This window comes from Kogia breviceps, chromosome 10, assembly GCF_026419965.1.
Source record: "Kogia breviceps isolate mKogBre1 chromosome 10, mKogBre1 haplotype 1, whole genome shotgun sequence".
In the NCBI taxonomy this organism is placed as follows: domain Eukaryota; kingdom Metazoa; phylum Chordata; class Mammalia; order Artiodactyla; family Physeteridae; genus Kogia; species Kogia breviceps.
In genome coordinates this window covers 8,014,369-8,037,732 of record NC_081319.1, presented here as the reverse complement: position 1 = coordinate 8,037,732, position 23,364 = coordinate 8,014,369, and the positions used below count along the sequence as shown (strand labels likewise).

The window sequence follows — 23,364 nt, the reverse complement described above, 5'->3', positions numbered from 1 at the left end:
ATATGTGTATGTATAACTGATTCACTTTGTAGTAAAGCAGGAACTAACACACCATTGTAAAGCAATTATACGCCAATAAAGATGTTAAAAAAAAAAAAAAAGATGCCAAGTTCATTCCTGCCTCTAGACTCAGACCCATTCCCTCCGGCTGGCCGGCCACCCTTCCAGGTCCCTGTGTGGCCTGCTCTTCCACGTCATTCAGGTCCTTAGCCACGGTCACACAGTCGCATGGGCCCCTGACCCCACAACCGTGTCTAAAGTGTGTCCCCGGCCTGTTGACCGCCCCCTCCCCACATTCTGTCCTGCTCTAGTTTTCCCATTCTTTTCATCTTTGTTCCATTTTTAGTGATTATTTTCATTTTTATTTAATTTTTAAGAGACTCTTTTTTTAGAGTAGTTTTAGCTTCACAGCAAAATTGAGAGGAATGTGCTGAGATTTCGTGCACACACGCCTACTCCCGTACACACATTGCGTCCCCCCATATCAATACCCCCCGGCACCAGGTGGTACCTCTGTTACAACTGATGGACCTATACTAACACTTTGTAGTCACCCACAGTCCGGAGTTTACCTTAGGGTTCAGTCTTGGTGTTGTACATTCTGTGAATTTGAACAAACGTGTAATGACACGTATCCATCATTACAGCATCAGAGCAGTTTCCCTGCCCCGAAAATCCTCTGTGCTCCACCTGTTCACCCCCGTCTCCCACCTAACCGCTGACCTTTTTACTGTTCCATAGTTCTGCCTTTTCTAGAACGTCAGATAGTTGGAATCGTACAGTATGTAGCCTTTCCAGATTGGTTTCTTTCACTTTGTAACATGCGTTTAAGGTTCCTCCGTGTCCTTTCATGGCTTGACAGCTCATTTCTTTTTAGTGCTGAATAACATTCCATTGCCTGGATGGACCACAGTTACTTAGCCACTCACCTACAGAAGGACAACTTGGTTGCTCAATTTTTTTCACAAGTACTTTTCACTGCCCCAAATTATATTTTTTACCTCTTTGATTACTTCATGATTTTCAGGGTCCCCTGCTAGAAAGTAAGCTCTGTGAAGTCAGGCACTTAATGGTCCCTGTTCATGACTGAGCCTACAGCACTCAGAAGAGTCCCTGCATGGGCAGCATGAAGTGATTGTCACTGGCTGTCTGGATGTGCGTGGTGGGGAGAGGCGGGGTGGGCAGCCAGAGGTGCAGTCTTGGCTCGGAGCTGGACCGCCTCCCTGGGAAGCTGCTTCTGTTCTGGGCCATCCTGGGCAGGAAGCACTAAAGAGTCCGTGGGTTGGAGAGCTGTCCCCTTGCGCCCTTCAGACAGATGAGTCCCACCGCTGAGGAGAGAGACAGCTCTCCTTAAAGAAACAGGGCTTCTTCCTACCTAGGCACTCTCAACCTTCCTTCCTCCAGATTGAGTTCTCTAGCTGTTCGGTAGAGATGGCCCCATTGTCAGTCTTTTAATTCTCTTCAGACATCCCCTCTGACCTTTCTCCAGGGTCCACTTACTCTGGGAATTTCTAGAAACAAACTTCTGGTTATACCCTGTACCAACCACACACACCCAACCTCCACAGAGAGTTTTGAAATTCCTGGCCCATTTCCCGGGGGCTGCTATAACCCTGAGACCATTTTCAGCCCTTCATGGGCTCATAAAATTTTATGCCTGGAAAGGATATTTGAAGATATCTTAGTTTAATTCATCCATTTTATAGGCGAGGAAATGAAAATTGAAAAGAAGTTGGTTGTCCAAGAGCCAAATGGCCAGTTAGCATACAACTCTGAACTAAAACTTAGTCTCCAGACCCCACTAACCAGTGCCTTCTCTACCTCTCTACATAGCCCCTCTATAGCTACCCTCCTATGCTGTAGCTCTGTGATTCCCTGCCTGGTTATCTTATTTTTAAACATTTATTTCTAGTATATTCACAGACATATTGTACAACCATCGCCACTGTCTAAATTTAGAATATTTTCATCACCCCAAGAGAAACCCTGTACCCATTAGCAGTCACTCTCCATTCTTTTCTGCCACGGCTCCTGGCAACCAATAATCTACTTTCTGTCTCTATGGATTTGTCTGCTCTGGACATTTCCAATAAATGGAATCATGTAACAGGTGGTCTTTCGTGGCAGGTTTCTTTCACTGTTATCAAGGTTCACCCATGCTGTAGTCTGTATTCATTCTTTTTCTTGGCTGAATATTCCCTTACAGGGATTCGCCATATTTTATGCATCAGTTGACGGACGTTTATTTATTTGGATTGTTTCTACCCTTTGGCTATTATGCATAATGCTGCTATGAACGTTCGTGTGCAAATTTTTGTCTGGACCCATGTTTAAATTTCTCTTGGGTGGATACCTAGGAGTGGAACTGCTGAGTCATATGGTAACTCTATGTTTAACATTTTGAGGAACTTCCACACTATTTTCCAAAGTGGCTGCATCATTTTATATTCCCTCCAGCAATGTATGACGGGTCCAATTTCTCTGCACCCTCACCGACACTTGTGATTATCTGACTTTTTTATCTTAGCCATCATGGTGGGTGTGAAGTGGTATCTCACTGTGGTTTTGATTTGCATTTCCTTAATAACTAATGATGTTGAGCATCTTTTCATGTACTTATTGGCCATTCATATATGTTCTTCAGAGATACGTCTATTCAATTCCTTTGCCTATTTTTGAACTGGATCTCTGCCTGGTTATTGTGGAGCATATTTTTCTTTGCCTTTGGAAATTACCCTGAAATTTTATTTTACTTGCCTTTGATTACTATGCCAGCTTACCCAGGGCCTGTTGGATTATGTTCCCACTCAATCTCCTATAATTTTTAAGAGCTGTAGGATCATATAATCATAGAATTAGTCTCATAGAAGCCCAGATAAACATCTGATGCAATGTTTGGCAAATAGAAAGAGCTCAGGAAATGTTTGCTGATTGCATGGAATGAATGAATGCAGAGAATTCAACAAGAATATCATAGCTTTTTAAGAAGAAAGGAACCTTAGAAGTAACCCAATCTAGGATGACAAAAAGCAGCATGCACACTGCCCCTCTAAATTCCTTGGCCAAGGCAGACATCATTAATTGATCACAGCACTGTCTTTAACTAAAGCCTCGAGAGGGCTCACAATCCTCAGCATAGGGCTCTGGGCAGCCACTATCAATTGATCGGAGTTGACATGAGAAAGGAGATTTGTTTGCCATCACCGTCAATTTCTAAAATTGAAGGTCAGGGACTTCCCAAGTGGTGCAGTGGTTAAGAATCCGCCTGCCAACTCAGGGGACGTGGGTCCGAGCCCTGGTCTGGGAAGATCCCACATGCCGCGGAGCAACTAAGCCCACGTGCCCCAACTACTGAGCCTGCGCTCTAGAGCCTGCAAGCCACCACTACTAAGCCTGCCTGCCACAACTACTGAAGCCCGTGTACCTAGAGCCCATGCTCCGCAACAAGAGAAGCCACCGCAATGAGAAGCCCGTGCACCGCAACGGAGAGTAGCCTCCACTCGCCGCAACTAGAGAAAGCCCGCGTGCGTAGCAACAAACACCTAGAGCAGCCAAAACCAAATTAATTAATTGAAAAATAAATAAATAAATAAAATAATATTGAAGGTCAGAGGGTTGCTGTACATGTGGCATCTTCAAAACTCAGCCTGACTCCAAAACTAGCACTTTCACCATGCTCTACCAAAGCACTTTTCCAGCATCAACACACGAGGATTCTAACTGGCCCGGCTTTGGCTTGGTGATGGCAATATCTTCAGAATGGTTCTTTACCTGGTTCCCAGGTGCTGGTTGGTACGCCAGCACTGTTCCCTCTTGTTGGGACACACGAAGTCCCGATCAGCCCCCCAGCCACTAAACTGACGTCCAGGGCAGGCCCCACCCCCACTAGTGCCTGGTGATTCTTGCCAGAATGTGCTCGCCGGGCAAGAGTCTCATCGCAGGTCAGCTGTCTTGCCAGCTGAGGGCCTCCCCTGCTGTTGACCCTCGCCTGAGGCCTAACAAGTGTGAGCAGAGGCATGGCCAGCCCTGCCCCCACCATGACACTGACCTCCAGGGCAGCAGATGCTGGCAGCATTATCCCAGCCCTAGTCCCTCAGGGTGCAGGGGGGCTGCTGAGGCTGTGGGGAGCCTGGCCCTCCCCTTCCTTCCCAGCCCGATACCCGGGGCCTTCACTCGCCTTCTCCTTCATCTTCTCAATCTTCTTCACGGAGCTACGGCGCTGGGGCCGGTCCTCGTGCCGGAGCAGGTTCATGCTGAGGTCTCCCGACTTGTTGAACTGCTTCTCCTCCTGCTTCTCGGCCTCCTTCAGCTTGCTCTCCGCACTGATGCTCTCCGCATGGTACATGTGGTAGGTTTTCATGACCTGGAGACACACGAGTGTGGGAAATCAACAGGCTGTCATGGCCCAGCAAGGGTGGCCCTAGCGCTGGCAGCCCCCTTCCAAGTTCTGTGTTCCGGTCAGCTCTGTCCCTGCCCTCTTCCCATGACATGCTCTGAAATCCCACAGCCCTTTACTTTCTCACAAACTGTCTGAGGACTGGAAATGATGACCACCAGCAGCAGCAGTTTCATCATCATCATCATCAACAACATCATTAAGTGCTTACTAAGTGCCAGGAATGGACCAGTAAAGAGGAAATTTTAAAGGGCCAGCGCAGACCCCGGGCATTTGGGGCTCTCAGAGGCGATATGGTGAACATGGCCTTCCTCAGCTGCCTCTCCAGCCCTGCCAGCTGTGTCTCTTGTGTCCTACTCCCTCCCCACAGTGTCGCTGGAAAAGGCCCTCCTCAGGTACTCGCGGGATTTCCATGGGAACATCCTTCTTACACACAGATCATTATCTCAGCTGTTTCCTTAAGTAAAATTGGCCTGTAAATGGCTCTGTTCCCCAAAGGAATATTATTGGGTAACCTAATAGATATTCTATGTGCTCAGAAATAAACTCATCCTTGGCTATAAAATGAATTCCTATAAAGAAAATTGCACTTTGCTACTCTACTTCCACATTAAGAGTTGGATATTGTCATATCAAGGGAATTTTTGAGTCAGAAGGAATCCTATACATCATCTAATCCAACCACCAAATTTTACAAATAGGGAAAGTAAGGCCCAGAAGGACAGAGTGACTTAGCCAAGATCATACAGTGTTATCAGCGTAGTTTCCAGACTTCACATCCACGTGATCACCGTCACAATCAGGATACAGAACACTCCCACCACACCAGAAAGATCCCTTTGGACCCTTTCCAGTCGATCCCCACCCCTTACCCCAGCCACAGGCAACCAGCGACTTGCTTTCTGTCACTGTAGATTGTTTTTGTGTGTTCTAGAACTTCATGTACATGGACCCACTGACTATAAACTCTTGCTCACCTACCCTTGCTGACTCAGCATAATTTTTTGGAGATTCTCCCATGCTGTTGCATGTATCAGAAGTTCTTTTTTACTGCTGAGTACTATTCCCTTGTGTGGCTATACCACAATTTGTTTATCTGTTCACATGTTGATCGTTATTGGGGTTGTTTGCAGTTTGGGGCTCTTATGAATAAAGCTTCTAGGAATGTCCATGTACAATTCTTTAGGTGGACATATGTTTTCGTTGCTCTTGGGTAAATACCTAGGAGTGGAATGGAGGGTCATATAGTAAGTGTATATCTAACCACATTAAAAATCTGGTCTCAGACTTCTCATTCTATCATATCATACCGGTTCCTTAATTCATTACCATTTGTTCAGCAGATGTGAGTATTTGGGGCAGCCTTAGAGCAAGCTGGGCCAGGCCCATACCAACAGTATTCTATCTCCCAGTCCCCAACTAGGAGTACACTTCCCTTTGCAATATCAAGTTTATGACCACCTTTCTATGCTAAGAAACACAAGAAATTTCTGGAATTCATGGCTCCTGAGCCTGGTTGGTCCTCTTCTCCTGTTGTTTGGATAATTACAGCAGCTAATGGAGCAGAAGCTTCTGCCTCGGGATGGGATGTGCTTCTGACTAGCCAGGCCCTTTAAGTCAAGGAACTCAGAATGAATTACTGGCCAATGTTATAACCTTATTCACTGTCATTTAAAGTCCTGTGAGGTGAGACTTTTAAATGAGGACTTCCTCTGTGATTCTTACTGTGAAATCACAGCATTGATCTGTTGTTAAGAAAGTCCCCTTTGTCAAATGTCAGGAGTCAGTGGGGACAACATCTATTGTAGAGCATGTCAGGTAAGAATATGGCTCTGGCACAAATGTCTGGGCTGAATCCTGATGCTGCCACTTACCAACTGTGTGACCTTGGGCAAGTCACATAACCTCTCTGACATCTGCTCCCTCATCTATAAAATGGGGATGATAATGGCACCTACCTCACAGGTTTGTCATGAGGACTAAATAAGTTAATTTTTTTATAAGGTGCTAACAGCAATACCAACCACCCAGTAAAAGCCGTGTAAGCATTAGCTGCCACCATCACCACCACCATCGACATCCCTGATTTGGGCTGAGGGGTTGAAAATCTTGAACTTACTCACTTGACTTCAGGAAAATACTCACAAACTCTAAAAAACATTAGCTAGGGGCTTCCCTGGTGGCGCAGTGGTCGAGAGTCCGCCTGCCGATGCAGGGGACACGGGTTCGTGCCCCGGTCCGGGAAGATCCCACGTGCCGCGGAGCGGCTGGGCCCGTGAGCCATGGCCGCTGAGCCTGCGCGTCCGGAGCCTGTGCTCCGCAACCGGAGAGGCCACAACAGTGAGAGGCCCGCGTAATGCAAAATAAATAAATAAATAAATAAATAAAAATAAATAAAAAACATTAGCTAATGTGAAAAAAAAATTATTCTACACCATGTTTCTCCCTCCTTTCATCCCGAAAACCTCCCCACACTTCAAAACAATAAATGAAAAACTGCAATCAACTTTTCTTCTTGGGTCTTGGTGGAAAGATTTCTTCTCTGCATCCCACCCATCTCTGCTCAGCTGCAGTTGCCCTAAAGCCTCTAGAGATGCCCTTCTTGCTGATTTCATCCACTCCTTACGCCAACACCTCTAAGTGTCTTTCTAAACAACTCAATTGACCAGAAAGTGTGTCGGATCAATGTGTTCTCGACATCTAGTGGCCAAAGGGGAGGACTGCAGGTTCACAGACAACCAAAGCAGTCGCCTACTTTCAACCATCTTTAAGCCACGGCTCCTGGAACGTAACGCAGCTCTGAGTCGGGAAGCCGGCTGAAGGCTGTCTCCGGGCCTCTTCCCCATTCTTGAACCTTTCCTCTCCACCTCCACATTCCCAGACACCGCTGGTTCCTTTGCTCCTCCCCCTCTATGTGATCCAATTGGCAATTCCTGGTTCCAAGAATAATGGTGAACTTGATCACCCGGTGTCACTTACGTCCGACAGCTGCCACAAAAGAGTTTACCCAGGGACCTCTCTGAAGTGAGTCTAACTATTTATGCCCAGAATCCTCTAGATGTTTCCTTTATTTAATTACCTGAAACATGGGCTTCAGGAATAAAGGCCCTTCGCTCAATAGTCTAGAACAGCCTGCTCAATATTGCCAGTCCACGAGATGCTGAATAATATTTTAAAATTATCTATTACTTCAGAGTTTGCAAACCTCTCTTTTCATTGTCACCAAGGAGCATTTCAATTAATCTTTGCCCCAGTCCTGGGAGGCAGCATGATAACAGTAACAACAACAAGAGCAGCTAACACTTACTGACCACTTACTACACGCCAGGCCTAGTTCTAAGTACTTCACATAGATTAACTCACTTATTTCTCACAAAACCCCTGTGACGTAGACTATATCATCCCTGCTTTACCAAAGAGGAAACCGCGAAATAGGGATGAAAGGATCCTCTGCCCCACAGGGACTCAGGAGAGCCGGTTTTGGAACTTGACCTTCCCACCACTTGCTGGATGACTGTGGCAGAGGCTTGACCTCTCTGTGCTGCCTGGCAAAGGCCAGGGGGTGGGTGGGGCTAGGAAAGAACTCAGTCAGTTGTGACCGTAGAGTGATGGGCTGACAGCAGTGCTGGGGCGGGGAAGGGAGCAGGGTGGTTGCATGAGCTCAGCTGAGGCCAAGTCACTGGGACCTGGTCTTCAACCCGGGATCTCCGGAGGGCCCCTCAGAGGCACCCACCCAGCCTACTGCCAGATGGGTGCTCTCTTTCCAGCCCTCAAGATCCTATCAGGGAGAGCCTTTCAGAAGAAGTCCAGCACAGGCTAAGAAGCACTACGTAGGAACATGTAAGTGAGACCACGATTCTTGGCCCCAAATCAGTTTCACAGGTTCTCAGAGGCCCTCCAGAAACTCTGGTGTATTAACCTGTCACTGAAAGAAACTAAGGCCCAGAAATAGCAAGCATGTGGCCTAAGTCACACAGCAAGCCAGATGGCCGGGCCTTCCAAACCGTGGACATTTCCTTTTCTGGTGGTCATGCTGCCTTTGCTGCGTACACTTTGCCTTTGCATCTTCCCAAACCCTCAGATCATGAAAACAGGAGAGTACTATCTGTACAGCTCTTCAGATCTGCATTTAAATGCAAAAGAAGGCAAAGGCAATCTGGAAGTTAACAGCATTAATACGGGGACGTGCTGGGGCAGGAAAAGGATCAGTTTTTAGAAAATAGGTTCTCAGCAATGCATCCACGTACGCTTCCTCCTCCCCGCAGGAAGGCCCACCCCTAGGCCACACAACAGTTGTGCATGAGGTGAGACCCTGGGCCAGGACGTGACAAAGACACCCTTGAAGGAAAAGAGAAGTACCCGAACTTCAGTTTGACTGCCCATACTCTATGTGGCCTACGTTCTCCGTAGAACTTATAATCACTGTCTTATTCCTTTTGCACATTTATAAACTGTCTCACCCAAGTAGAGTGCAAAGTCCATGAGGGCCAGGACTTTGTCCATGATCATAATCCCTGTATTAGAGCAGAGACTGGCACCCAGCAAGTAGCAATATGTATTTGCATGAACGAGTGAATGACAGCTGGCTGGCTGGCTGGCTAAATGGGTGGGTGGACAGGTGGATAGGTGGGTGGGTGGATGGATGGATAGATAAGTGGGTGGGTGGGTGGACGGATGGGATGGAGGGAGGATAAAACAGGGGAGGTAGATTCTATTGCCTTTGCTCTGGTGAATACATTTGCGGGTAGGGCAACAGTTACACCTTCAATCATTTAATATTTATTGAACAGTTCATTACGTGCTAGTTACTGCACTCGGTGCTATAATATGAAACACTACAATGTAGAAGACAAATATGGTCTCTGCCCTCACAGAATACACACCTTAGTAGGGACACAGACAGTTATACAAGTGATTATCACAGGGTGTGGTAAGTGTGATGATGAGGTGGGTACAGGGTGCTAAAGGAAGGCTTCCTGAGGAAGTGATATCTAAACTGAACCTTGAAGGAAGAGTAGCTGTTAGCTAGGTGAACAGGGACTGGGCTGGGGTTGGATTCTTCCAGACAAAGGAAGCAGTGTCAGCATTAAGCCCAGTAGAAGCAGGAGCCAAACGGGTTTGAGGAACAGCTCACAGGTAGAAGAACATCAGGTGTTTGTTTGCAAACCAGCCAGTGGAGCCACTTTCTTCTCCTTCCTGAGCTCCTTCCCCTCAGCAGACATCTGTTGTTCCTCTCTGCCTAGGATCATCCAGTCCTCCTCCTTCCGGAGCATCTTCCTGATTTGCTTTGAGGAAACCCCCCAAATTCCGCTCCACCATCCTCATTCTATGTGGTTCATGGGAAACTGACACTGCCCTCCAATCCCTGGGTGCAGGGCAGCAGACCCAGGCCTGACCTATCAGTATGCATGATGTTAATCTGGCCACAGTGATGGGCCCCCAGCCAGGCCAATGAGAGACAGCCCTGGGCTTCCGCTGGAAACACCAGGAAGGGAGTGTTCACTTTCCACTAGGGGGCGCTGAGCTGATAGGAAGGGAGCTTGGGAGGGTGGGGAAGGGGGATGGACTTGGGCCAACTTTGTCACCACAGGGGAGAAGCCTCCTGCAGAGGAAAACAACACCAAACAGGGAGGGGGGGATGGAGGGAAGGGAGGGAGGGAAAGGAGAGGAGGAGGAAAGGAAGACAGAAGGAAGAAGGAAGAGTGAGGGAGGGAACAGGATAGAAGGAAGGAGACGCAGTTCTGCTGCCTCTGATCTGGTGAGTGTATTGGCGGGGGGAGCGGCTACACCTCCAATCATTAAATATTTATTGAACAGCTTATTACATGCAGGTATGATACACCAGGTGCTGCCAACAGAACTGCATGGAAGGCAGATAGGGCCTCTGCCCTCAGATTACTCACTCTACGGGGGAGACAGACAATGAAACAAGTGTGTCAGCCTCCGAGATTCAATAAATTGCCATTTTTACATATGTCAGGTTTTCCTGGCTCTCCGTCTCTTGCTACTGAATGAGCCCCAAAAGGCAGACTTCCTTCCCTGCCAGCCTCCCCACTACCCAGGATCAATCCTGGTCTCGACTGGCCACACTTAGTGCCTGACTCAAACACTGACCGGCTGAACAGGGGCTACTCCCCGTACCCTGGCTTCCTGCTTCTCTGCCTTGCTCCTTCTCTGCCGGGAAACTCCACTGTCATTCAGCTCCAAATCCAATGCCATCTCTTCTCTGTTCACACCGTGTCCATATCCCCACTGACACTTGTCACATGGCATAGCCACATCCCATCCTCTCGACACACTGATGATCAGTAAACGTCTGCTGAGTGAGTGAAGGAATGTCCATGCAGGAGAGCTGAGGAGGGGAAGGAGGTTGTCTCGAAGGGAACCTAGACCCCCCCATTCTTCTTAGGACCACCGCCATCCCTAGATGACACCGGGCATATGCCCTGGCCAGCAGCTGTGACAGTCCAGCAGGGCCCGCCTTGCCCCGAGTCAGAGACGTGCCCTAGTCTCCCTCCCTGGGCGGCCTGGCAGGAAGATACAAGCCTAAGAGGAGCCTCAGAGTTCCTCTAGATTCGTGCGTTCGTCCCGCAGTTGGGGAAATCGAGGACCAGAGCCCAGCTAACTGGCACTGCGTAAGTGTTTCCCAAAGTGTGCGACGGGAACCGCTTGTGTTAGTGAGGTGATTTCAGGTGTTACACCTTTTCAGTTCTCTTGGAATCCTTCTGAGTGTATCAGAAGGAAAAACTCAGTTTGGTGCTCTCATGTCTAATGCCTGCTTTGAAGGCACTGGCAGGAATTAACCCTGTTTTTTCTTCCTTTAGCTTACGGAACCTTTCTATTTATACCAAGTTGTTTTTCATTTGCTAATGTGAAGTATCATTTCCTTCCAGAATAAATATTTATAAGTAATTTATATGTGTATGTTTACATAAATAGTTGAATCTATTTATGTAATAAGTAGCTTTGGGGAGTAGACTTGGAGCAGGCTCCGCCGCTCCCCCGCTCCGCCGCTGGGTGACCTTGGGCTGGCTACCCAGTCTCTCGGTGCCTCGCGCCCCTCATCTCTAAAATGGGGTGGTAATACTACCACCCACCTCAAAAGTGAGCCGAGGATGAAATGAATTAAGACACTGGGCATTTAGACCAGTGCCCAGCACGTGATAAGCACCATATAAAAGTGGAGGCTCTAATTATTAGTGATATGAAACCATCTCCAAAACATAACCACAAAAGCAAGATGCAGAACAGTAGGCCCAGTTGTTGCCACTTGTGTGGGATATGTGTGTCCGTGTATGCTTAGTGATGAATTAAATATCTCTGCAAGGAGCCACCAGCTGAACTAGAAACTAGTAACTGGGCTTGTACGGGAGGAGGGGGAGAGGTGGGTAGCAGGAGACATACTTCTCACTGTGTATCTTTTTGTACTGTTTAACTTATCGTTTTTTTTTTTTTACAAAATGCTTGCATTATCTATTTCTAACTTTAAATATTCAACAATTTTTTAAAAAGGAAAGTCTCTCTGGCTTGAGTATGTAACGTGTGTAACAGACGGCAAGCCTGGAGGATACGAGAGCAATCAGGAGGTGGCTGAACTTTTTTAGGCAAAATATTCTCCGAGCTCGGGCTGGCCTAGTGGCATTGTAGGGCAGAGGAGAGAGGGAAGATTTAGAAGTATAAATGAAAAATATTTATGCTTCACCCTTTCATAAAACACACAATGATTTAACACCGACGTTCACCAGGCACTGTGCTACACTCTACGCCACTCACTCTTAGAATCAGAGAGATGAGGTGGTGACCCTCCCATATTCTACGGAGCTGAGGCTCAGAGGGTTTAACGAGTGACAGGGCCTTGAACCCAAGTCCATCTGGCTCTAAAACCTGTGCTATTTCCAGTACACAAGGCTGCTTACCCATGAATTAATTATTTGACCGGGAGAGGTTTTTTTTTTTTTTTTACAAAGGAGTCAATTTAAAGAAAATTAGTAAGTGAATGGCACAGGGCCCAGTGATATGACGAAACCTCAGTGTCTATACCTCAGTGATGACAGATGTCAGTCCGGGAAGACACACAGTGAGCCTGGGATGGAGCTGAGGCCAGAACCCATGTTGCTGGGTCCCATCTCAGGCTCTCTCCACCACTGCATCCCTGAGAATGGTCAACAAGAGGGAGACACCTTTGCAAAAATTTGCCTGGGGGCCCAGAGCTGATTTCATACCCCTGAGCCCAGTGCACAATCAAGTCAAAGCTGGAGTAAGTAAAAGGTAGAGCCCATTCATTACTCCAGGTGGTGTCTACCTGTCACCAGCAGCAGTTGGTGTGGATGCTCCTCAGGCCCCCTCCACATCACCCTGAACCAAGTCTCAGGGGCCCCACTAGCAGTGCTGGGCTTGGAAGACAGGCCCAGCAGCCCTGCCTGGGAGAGCCTGGAGCAGGGCTACGGAGCCCAGCAGGAGGGGCCAGGTGGCAGATGCTACAATGTCTGTCAGTGCAAAGCACAACAGGTGCATTTCATGATCTCGAACTATATTGAAAATCTGAACGTATTTTTAGCTGAACAATGAAAACAGAGTGCTCTGTTATTGTTTTGTTTGGGTTTTGCTTCCTCTGGAGCAAAGACTGGCGCCATGGCCCACATTCTCACCCTCTGCCCTTCTTCCCTCTCAGGCCAACACATGATGATCAAGAGCTATACACTGTGTCAGGCTGATGGGAGTCTAGGGAAAAATACGTGAGGTGTGACGTGTGTGGAGTGTGTGTGTGTGTGTGTGTGTGTGTGTGTGTGTGTAAGCACTGGCATGTTTCAGAAAGGAAGGCACCTCAAGGTGATGAGGACTGGGCAGAAGGAAGCCTGGTTGAGTGAATGAATGAATGAATGAATGAACCAACGAACAAATGAACCTACAAAATGCCCAGCCCTGCCGTCTTCTCTGTGTCCTTCCTGGTCCCAGGTGGAGACGAGCCTTTTCCCTAAAGTAGGAGACGGGTGGCAGTAAGCATTCATCTCTATCATCATTATGCCCAGTACCACCTCCTCTATGAAACGCTGAAAGAAAAAACGTGGGGCTTACTGGACAGTCCTTTCTCTACATCATTTCCTCTTTGGTCCCTGTGGTCACGACTCTGGGGCTGGGGGAGGAGGGCACGTCTAAAGGCTCGCATAACGAGGCATGGTAACCAGAAAGTGCTCAGAGCAAATATCTAGGAACGAAGCGTGGGATTGGGGTCCAGAGCGTCCTCAGCAACTGGGTGCTGTGGTGGACTCTTTGCAAAGACGGCCACAGTAGTTGCCCAACGGCCTCAGGGATGCCCCTCTGCATCATCACTTCGCAAGCAGTTTACTTCTCCATCCTACAACTCTGGGCTTGGCTGTGTGACTTGATTTGGGGAATGAGATATTAGCAAATGTGACACAAACAAAGGCTTGAAACCCCACTGGGGTTTTCCCATCTGGGGCTCTTTTTTTGAATGGCCAGGAAACTGTAGCCACATCAGTGGCCCCAGTTGAACCCAGCCCAAATCACCAACCCACAGAATCTCGAGAGAATAAAATGGTTGTCGTTTTCAGCCACTGAATTTTGACAGAACTTGTTATGCAGCAGTTGATAACTGATACAAAGGCCTTAAGCCAGGCTTTACTTCTTTGTGCCTCCGTTTCTTTATCTGTAAAATGTGTGTCAATTAAATAATGTGTATAAAGTATCTAATACTGTGTGAGATACATTCTGGCCACGGATGTTATTATTATCCTTGTTTTGAGGTCCAAAGACGAAATTTGACTTGGCCAAGCTGGGAGGTGGTGCAGCAGGAATTCAAAGCCACCTCCCTCTGTAATCGGTTTGCTCTGCCATGATCCTGTGTTGTCTCTCCTGCTCAGAATTCCCTTTCTCTTCCTCTGTCCCCCTCTGCTTTGTTAATTCCTACCCATCCAAAGGCACCAGGCCCGGAACTCACCTTTGATCGCAGTAGCCCGCCTGGGGCCAGCCCTCTTCTGAACCCTCAGTGAATCTCTCACACATGCACAAACTCCACCCCTCATTTCTTCACTCAGTGAATATGTAATGATTGCCTACCGTGTGCCAGCACTGCCCTACAGGGACAGCTGTAGAGAACCTGGCTCAGCTCCCCCAGGCTCACAGTCTAGGTGCCCCCTCTCCGAGTCCAGGTATCCAGCACACGCTAGGCTCTGTCTTAGGTGGTGATATCACCAGTTCACAAGTTTACTCTCATTTCCCTGTGCAGATTCTAAACTCCTTGCAGGCAAAACCAGTTTCTTTCACTTATTCATAGATCCTTCCCTCCCTCCTTCAACAAGTACCCTGGGAACACCAAGGATGTACAAAACACTTCAAAGACCAACTCTTGAAATGTTCACAGCTGACTGTTGTCTCCTGTGGTGCTAAGTCCACAGAAGGCAGCCCCAAATATCTGAATTTAAATGAATTTCTGGGCAACTACTGAAAACTCAGTGCAGGCAGCGAATGACCTGGTGGGGGGCAGGGGGTGCTGCTGGCACCACCGTGTTCTCACTTTTCTGCAGCACATGGCAAAAGGAGAGAGTGGGGAGGGGCTGGCCCTTCCTTGCCCACCAGCTCCAAGGCCACTGCCAGGCTGCTGGGAGATCACAAGCAGGGACCAGCCTGCCTGCCTGGCCTGCGTGTCTAAGGCCAGTGTCACTTCTGTCCAGCCACCCTGCCCCATGGCCAGCAGGGACACCCGTGTGTGGGCACCAGCGTCATCCTCCTGGTCCCTGACCCGCCTGCCCTATCCAGCCTACAAACTGGAGAAAGCTTCTGTTGCCAGCCCACATTTCAATGAGAGCTGAAATGACTTGCCCAAGACAAAACAGCTGGGTTCAAACTGAGTCCTTGGGCCCTAAGCGCAGTGCTTCTCACCAAGATCCGACTCCAGGGAGTGTACATGCCAACGGAAGAGATAGGGCGGAGACATTCAAGATAACGTAAGGGGTTTTTTTAAACTGCCAAAGGAATTTGAGGCCCAGAGGTGACGGCTTGCTTAAGGTAGTGGAGTTTGGTCTGGGTTTGAAAACCGAGTATGACTCAGACAAGCAGAGGAGGAAAGAGGGCGGCTATAGGCCGGGGGACCTACAGGGGTAAAGGAGCCAACGGGGGAGAAATTTGGGGTGAACAGAGAGCACCCAGGAGGGGAGCCCAGCTGTAGCCCGGAGGAAAGCTTAGAGATCTGGGTGGGAGTGGCTGGGGTCCCGGATGTGGACCCAGTTGCTGGAACACTGTGGAGGTGAAGTGCCTGAGAAATATGAAAAGGTCCTCAACGGGGGAACAAACCCTCTGCAGAATTCTGAGGAGAAACATCTCATCTGGTTCCCGGCCTTGCCCCTTTACCACCCGGCTTCTCCACCGGGTGCTAAAGCGGGAACACACAGTCTACTTCACGCTCGCCAGCGGGGTGGAGATAGCAGTCGTGATGGGACCATGGGAACCTCTGATACGCTGCGCCTCTTGGTTCTCTTTGTCCTGGGCATGCTTATATATCTGATCCCCTTTAATTCTCACAAGGGGGTGTAAAAAGCAGGTATTATTATTTCTATTTATCAACTGTATTTGAATCCAGGTCTCCAGCTCCAGAGTCTGTGCTGTAAACCACAAGGTGATTTCCCCAGAGTCCAATCTGACTCAAAGTCATATGTTTTCTCCAGCAGCAGTGCTTCCTTTACCCCAAGCAAAGATCCATTAAAAAACTGTCAGGGTGCGAGTTTTTCTCCTTAACTTGGAATCACAGAAATGTGCGTTTCAACTTTTATAGATTAATCTCTAGGAACTCTCACCCCCATTTTACTGATTTGGAGACTGAGGCCCAGAAGATCGAATGCCTGGCCCCAAGTCCCATAGCTGGTTGGAGTCTGAGGCAGGACTTCCAACCTGAAGTGCAGGCTCTTGGGCAAAGGCTCTTGGCCCCTGAGAGGTCTACCACCGGCTGGCTGCACAGAACATAGACTTAGAAAGATAACAATACCGAAGAGAGGGGCCTCTCACAACCTGCTCTTCTTCCCCTCATACCAGAGATTTTCAAATATAATTTTAGCAGCAGAATCCTCCCCTTTTAATGAGAAGCTTTATAAGGAATCTCCACATACTTAAAACATAACAGTTTTTCTCTGGCCTGATTGCTTTAGGGGTGGCGGGCCTGTAGCTCTGCCTGCTGGGCCTTCCCACCCTGCTCCCCCAGGCTGTCCCTGGGCCTCTCCTCACTCCTCCCCACGGAAGCCCACGGCTCCTCAAAGCACAGGCTGTAACTTCCCTCACTATAACCAGTGTGCTTCTGTTGCCCATCCACTCACCTTCTTAGATTCTAACACCTATCCCAAACCCAGTTAGATCTTGCCTCCAAGCAGGGAACAAGGTCAGCTCTGGGCCAAACTGTGAGGTTCTGAAATTATTCCCCTGAGATGGTGAGGCCTGCTCATCCGCCCCCCAACCCCTACCCTCCACCCCTCACGTGACCCTCAGAAGACTGCTCCATTTTGCAGATGAGAATACTGAGGCCCAGACGAGCTACATGCCCGCCTCAGGTCCCACAGTCAGTAAGGAGCGGGCCTCAGCTTCGGCCTGTCCTACCTGACCCACGCTCTCTCCACTCCAGCTCTGCGTCTTCAGGCTTGGGAGGTAATACATTCCCACAGCTGGCAGGTAATCTGGATCTCTGTGAGCTTTCACAAATTAAACATGCCCGGGGCCCCTCCCCAAATGTACTGAATCAGAAGCTGGGGCTGTGAGTCATTACATCCCATCGTGATGACCCACTGTCACTCAGGCAAAAGACACAGCCAAAAGGCCCAGGGTCACCCCAGATCTCTGGTCAGCCACCCCCCTGTGCTGGGCGCAGAAGAAAGGGGGCCCAATCCCAAACGGCAGCGGAGCCTGAGCGAGACTCACCGTGTAGAGCTCATTGGTGACCTTCAGGAGCTCCTCGTGCATCTGCAGGCCAATCTCCTTGCTCTGGAATAAGGAAGAGCAGGCGTCAGAAGGGCAGAAGGGCGCCGGCTGCACTGACCAATCTCCTCTTCAACACAGAAAGGGCAGCAGTGCTTGCGGTGGGGTGGAAAGGGGTACAGAAAACAACGTGGACTTCACTGACCCAGACCCGAATAGCTCAACTCACATCCACAAAACAAATCCACAGAGAGCGGCTCCTGACTGTAGAATTCCTGCGCCATATAAGTTGGGGAACCCTACACATCCCCTCCCTACTTTGATGATTCACAGAGACACCATATTAAAGATTCTGAGAAGCCCCACAGCCAATCAACCTGTTCAGCTTTCTGTAATTCTGGGTGTCTTCAGCTGATGTGACTAGAGTGTGTGTCCCTAGCTCAATACTCACTAACATCTCATAAGACTGGGGTTCCAAAGAACCCAGTATGAGAAATAATGATGTAGCCTCTCAAGTCAGTGAGCAGCTCAGGTAAACAGACAGCCCACTGGCACTTGAGGCAGGGGGTCTGCGTTCTTGCCCGGCTGCACTGCCGACTAGTCACATGGCCTTGGAACCTAAGTTATCACATCTATAAAATAAAAAAAAACAACTTTAAAAAGCTCCTTGAACAAAATGAGGCGGGTTTTCTTACTGCAGAACTTTTCAGAGGCTTTCATGCCCTCACGTGCATGGACTTTGGGGCTGTAGGCTGCAAGTTTAGCTGACCTCAATCCAAACCACGAAGTGACAGACATATTTAGTATATGGAGGGACATGAGTCAGAAAATAATGGACAAACTATCTCCAGGTTCCCTCCAGCCTGAAGATCCCAGGATTCTGTTATTTTGCATATTATTATTACTACAGTCATCCCTCCATGTCCATGTGTTCTGCATTCAAGGATTCAATCAACTGCAGATAGAAAATATTTGAAAAAAAATTCCAGAGAGTTCCAAAAAGCAAAACTTGAATTTGTCTTGTACTCTACTGCCAACTATTCACATATAGCATTTACATTGTATTTGTAACTATTAACATAGTAGTTACACTGCATTAGGTATTATAAGTAGTCTAGAGATGATTTAAAGTATATGGGAGAATGTGCATAATTATATGCAAATACTATACCATTTTATACAAGGGACTTGAGCATCGTTGGATTTTGGTATCCACGGGGGGGCGGGGGGCGGGTCCTGGAGTCAATCCCCCCCATACTGAGGGATGACTGTGTTATTATTATTATTTGGGGGGAGGGGAAATGCTCTCCCTGTTTGCCCAGGCCATCACATGAAACTTCTGTATTGACCATGGGAGCCCTGCTCTTGGCCCCTGACAGCTGAGTCATCCTGTCCTCTCTCTCAGCTCCCTCAGCCTCAAGCATGGCCAGCGGCTGACTGGCCTTCCTCTGGCTCCTTCACAGGTCAGAGCCCCCGGACTCTGAGGTCGCTGAGGAAGGCTCAGTACCAGATACGATGCCTTCCCAGGCTCTTCACCTGGCCCGCTGCCTTCCTCTCAGCTTCTGGCCCTGGATGGCCAAGAATCCCCCGTGTGAAGGCAGACCCTACAGGAGACCTCTGAGCTCTCCTAAGAGAGAGCAAGAACTGCAGGGCAACTCCAGAGATCTGTTTAGACCGCCCTCCAGCCCTGGCGACTAAAGCAAGGAGACCCAATCCAGAAGCACGGTAGAGTCTCGAAAGAACTTTCTGTGCAGAGCTCCGGGAGAGTCTTCGGCCGCATCCGGGGCATCTACAGAGGCGCTCGATGAGCCCAGGGAGCTGCCCCCGTCTCCTTCCATTCTCCCTGAGTCTCAGCCGGCACCTCAGTCTCACCTGGGGCCCCTCCCCCTGACGTCTGCCTCGGACTCTCTGACACCCTCCAATGGCCTCCTCTCGGTCCTCGGTCTGGCCGACATCTCTGACACCCACGATTCAGTTTCTCACGTATTTGTTTTTATGATCCAACTTTTTTGAGAGGTAATAAATGCACACGGTGAAAGGAACTCTAACAGTCAGAAAGGTAAAAAGTGAAAAGTAAGGGTCCTGGGCTCCCAGAACCCCACCCAGAGGCAAGTGCTATTAAGTTTCTTCTGATACCTTCCAGAAACTGTCGATTAATATACACGCATACAGTTGGATAGTTTGGTTTTTTTTTTAACACAAATGAAAGTATTCTATACAAGCCTTTGTTTCTTTCTTTTTTCCACCTAACGATATAACTGAGAGATTGTTCCTTGACAGGACACGTAGCTCTTGCATTCTCTTTTTCTAATAGCTGCTTGGGGTTCCATACACCAGATGCATCGTAACTAATTAACTAGCAGGTTGTCTCCAGTCTCTTAATATTGCAAACAATGGGGCAGTGAACATCACGGTACTCTGTCACCATGCACATGGGCAGGGACCCCTGTCAGATAAATTTTTAGAAGCAGCTCTGCTCGGAAGAGTCCGGCCTCCTCAGCTCAGCCCCAGCTGGCTCCCCACGCACTGCTGACTTCAGCTCCCACTTCTCGCTGACCGGCAGCCATGCCATCATCTCCACAGCCCCTTCCTGGGCTCCGTCCTGCATGACCTCAAAGACCCATATCTTCAGCTGTTGCAAAACAGTACAGTTTGGATGGCGCCTCATCACATCAAATTCAAATTATCCAGAACAAAGTTGTGACTTCTCCTCCATCTCCTCAAGTTCAGTCAACGGGATAATATCTTCCCAGACATGGCAAGTGGAAATTTGGAGCTATTTTGGACACTTTTTAAAAAATTCCCCGTCCTCAATCCAACCTGTCACTGCATGCTGCCTTCAGACCGCCCAGTCCTTTGTTTTCTGCAGCAGGCAATACCCAGTCCCTCCCCACCATCCATTCTTGCCCTTCCTGCTTCCTAACAGAGCCGTGATTTTCATCCCTCCAGCCAAATTCTTTCCAGGACGTCGCTGACCACCATCCCAACTCAAGATGGTAGATTCTCTGTGTGTGTCGTCAGTCTGGGGGTGAGTATATGACAACTGCATGGAAGAGGACTTAGAAGGTTGAGGGGAGTTTCCGCTGTCCTACTGAGCGCTAGCAAAAACCCATGGCGCCCCAGTGGCTACCAGCGGGCCGCTTAGGACCAACGAGAGGAAGCTGCCTTGGGTGGCAGAACAAGAAACCTAGCTGCTAATGACCTCCAGAGAAACTGGTTGAACTGAACCCACAGCCTGCCTCCTGGCGGACTTCTACTTCTGTGGATTTACTAGTTAAGCTACTTAAAGCTGGGTTTTCTGCCATTGGCAGCCCAAAGCGACCTAATGGATGCATTTTCCATCACCAGTCCCACAGCAAGCAACGTCATCACTGCAGGACTCAGATTCGTGAGGCTTCCCCTCAACAAAGTCCTGACTCTGGTCCCCGATTCTGCATGCCCATCCTCATGTCATTTCCTAGAAACGCATTCCACTGTGTCCCCCTAAGGCGGCCTCAGTGCCTACGGGATCAAGACCCAGCTCTTTAGCTTGACTTTCAAGGCTTCAAGCAACTGGCAGAGGCCTGGTTATGGGGTGGAGAGGGCTGAATCTCAGAGCCACAGAGGCCGGGATTGGAGACAGGACTTTCAATCATTTTACCTCTCAGCATCTTCGCTTCCTCACCTGTAAAATGAGTGCCCGTTACTGTCCTTTGCATTTATAAAGTGCAGTGATCTTGCTCGTTTACTTGTTCATTCATCTGTCATTTGCTTCCCCCACTTGAAGGTAAACCCCATGAGGGCAAAGAGACTTTCTGTCTGGTGGTAGATGCTCATATCCCCCAGTTGCTGGGACGGCTGGCGGCAGACAGCCCTCAGCTAAGAGAAAGCTTCAGGGATGGCACCAGAGGATGTGGTGACAAGCCCTCCAAAGACCGACACCTCATCTAAAGATGGATCTATGCGGGGCATAGAGGCCGGTCCCTCCTGTCTCAGCCTGGACAGCTCTAAAGGGCTGCGCCCTCTTCAGAACTCCCGGTAGGGCTGGCTAAGACCCTAGGTAAGCCTGCCTGCACTACAGCTTGGCTTCACTCTGCTTCCTCCCCCGCCCTCCCTAGGGCGTGGGTCCCAAGTACACTCCCTAATCGTTCTGCCGAGACGTTAAATTCAGGCCTCAGAGTCAGCTTCCCGGGGTACCCAATCTGCAACGTCTCACTTCCCCACGCTTCCCGGCAAGCCATAGCGCCTGTCACGTAGTGGGTGTTCATTAAGTATGTTTGTTGAGTGAACCTATGAATGAATCAAGTGACAGTTCCTCTAAGACTTCGTCTCCTTATCTGTAAAAGTGGGACGATGTCACAAGTGTCATGAAGTCCCTGTAAGGATGAAGAAAGATGACGCACATGACAGCACGGGTATCATACCAGGCCCAGGCAAAGAGCTTGGGAAACAGTGGTACAGGCTGAACCGATACGCACTGGATGCCAGGGGCAAGGCTAGGAAGTTGCCCAGAGAAGGGAATTCAAAGTTGAATTTTTTATTAACTCTTCCCAGCTTGATGGCATCAAGGGTCAAGAACCAAGTAATTCTAAGGCATGAGGCAGAAAAGGCTGCAAAAGAGTGAAAGAGGAGGCGCTGTGGGAAGCAGGGTTGAAGAGGCTGGAGGGACCACCACCGGGGCCACCTGACCTTGCACGGATGGCCAGAGACGGCATTCTAGACAGCAGGCACAGCCTGAGCAACGGCACGGAGGCAGGGAATAGGGGGAAATGTGGTTTGCTAGGAGAGAAGCACAGCAACACAAGAGCAGAAGATACGCTTGGAAGGCAGGCTGGGCCAGATCACGGAGGCTAGCGGAGTGCAGGCTTCAGTCAGAGTGCACCTGGGAGCCTCTGAACGTTTCTGAGCAGCAGAGTCTGACGGCAGACTGTGCTTCTTCGGGAAGATGAAGCCGCGGGTGGACGAGAGTGGGTTGGATGGAGGCGCTGTAAGTCACCAGAGGAAACCTGCCTGAGACTCTGCTCTCTCCCCCTCGGCACCAAGCCCAGGCACGGCTGGCCACAGTGAGGGCTCAGCCAATAGAACTGCAAAGGACTAAAGGCATTTTATTTGTTACGGTTGGGTTTTGTTGGGAAGGGAAAGAGTCTCAACTACAGTTCCAGAAACTACTGAACCCAAACCAAACATTCCATCATGAACGGGAGGCTAAAACCCTGATCGTCCCCAGCAGACACCACACCCAGCCCTTGGGGACCCCGGCGGCAGTGTGTTCGCACTCTCTGTCTGCATTTCTCGCATGGCTTTCATGCCTGCAGAGGTTGGGGTGGTGGGTTGCTTCCTTCAAGGACAGGAAGTGTGCGGATTGTAGAATATGATTACACTGGGCCAAGGAGGGTTCAGCCCTGGTTCCTCGGGGTTGGAAGGACAAAGCCCTGTCTCTCTGACCCAACAATCTGTAAAACTGGGTGGCAGGTGGCCCCGGCCCTGCTTCGTTTTTTGCCCATGGCTAAGGACAGTTAAACTCCCCTGAGGACCAGATCACTCGGATGGGGATGGGGGCGGTCCTGGGCATTACGAGCCGCTTAGCAGCATCCCTGGCCTATCACCTCTAGATGCCAGGAGCATCCCCTACCCCACCACAAGCTGTGACAACAAAAATGATCTCCAAACATTGCCAAATGTTCCCTCGGAGACAAAATCGTCCTGGGTGGAACCGCTGCCCAAGACTTAGGGCTCCAAGTGGCAGCTTCTCTGGCCTACAGATGCGTTTTATTTGGCCATTCAGTGTTTTCAGAAAATTCATCTCTTTCCAGCATTTAAAAATCAGGAAACTGCCCTTCCAAGTCCAGATTTTCAGTTTCTCTTGAAAAACTAGAAGATCCAGCGAGGCTGATCCCCGACTTGGAGCACGGCAGCCCCTCGGATGGGGTTGTGCTCTCCAGTTGGCCACAGCATCTCCCTTCACCCATCCCTTTTTTTTTTTTATGAGCCAGAAACCAGTGGGGTCTCACTGAGGGCAGCCGTCTGTACCCCCTGGTGCTCATCAAGGCAGCCACCCCAGACCTGCCAAATCC

At 49.2% G+C, this 23,364-nt stretch overlaps 1 protein-coding gene across 3 annotated transcripts in view; it reads right to left on the bottom strand.

Annotated features, from left to right (window-relative positions):
- Positions 1-23,364, bottom strand: part of SRGAP3 (SLIT-ROBO Rho GTPase activating protein 3) — a 258,672-nt gene that overhangs the window by 80,261 nt on the left and 155,047 nt on the right. For all 3 annotated transcript variants that reach the window (XM_067043563.1, XM_059077757.2, XM_067043564.1), the window contains exons 4-5: positions 17,315-17,377; positions 4,178-4,363 (exon numbers count right to left, since the gene is read on the bottom strand). In XM_067043563.1, the coding sequence (XP_066899664.1) occupies positions 4,178-4,363; positions 17,315-17,377 (249 nt within the window). The remainder of the gene's footprint in view (positions 1-4,177; positions 4,364-17,314; positions 17,378-23,364) is intronic.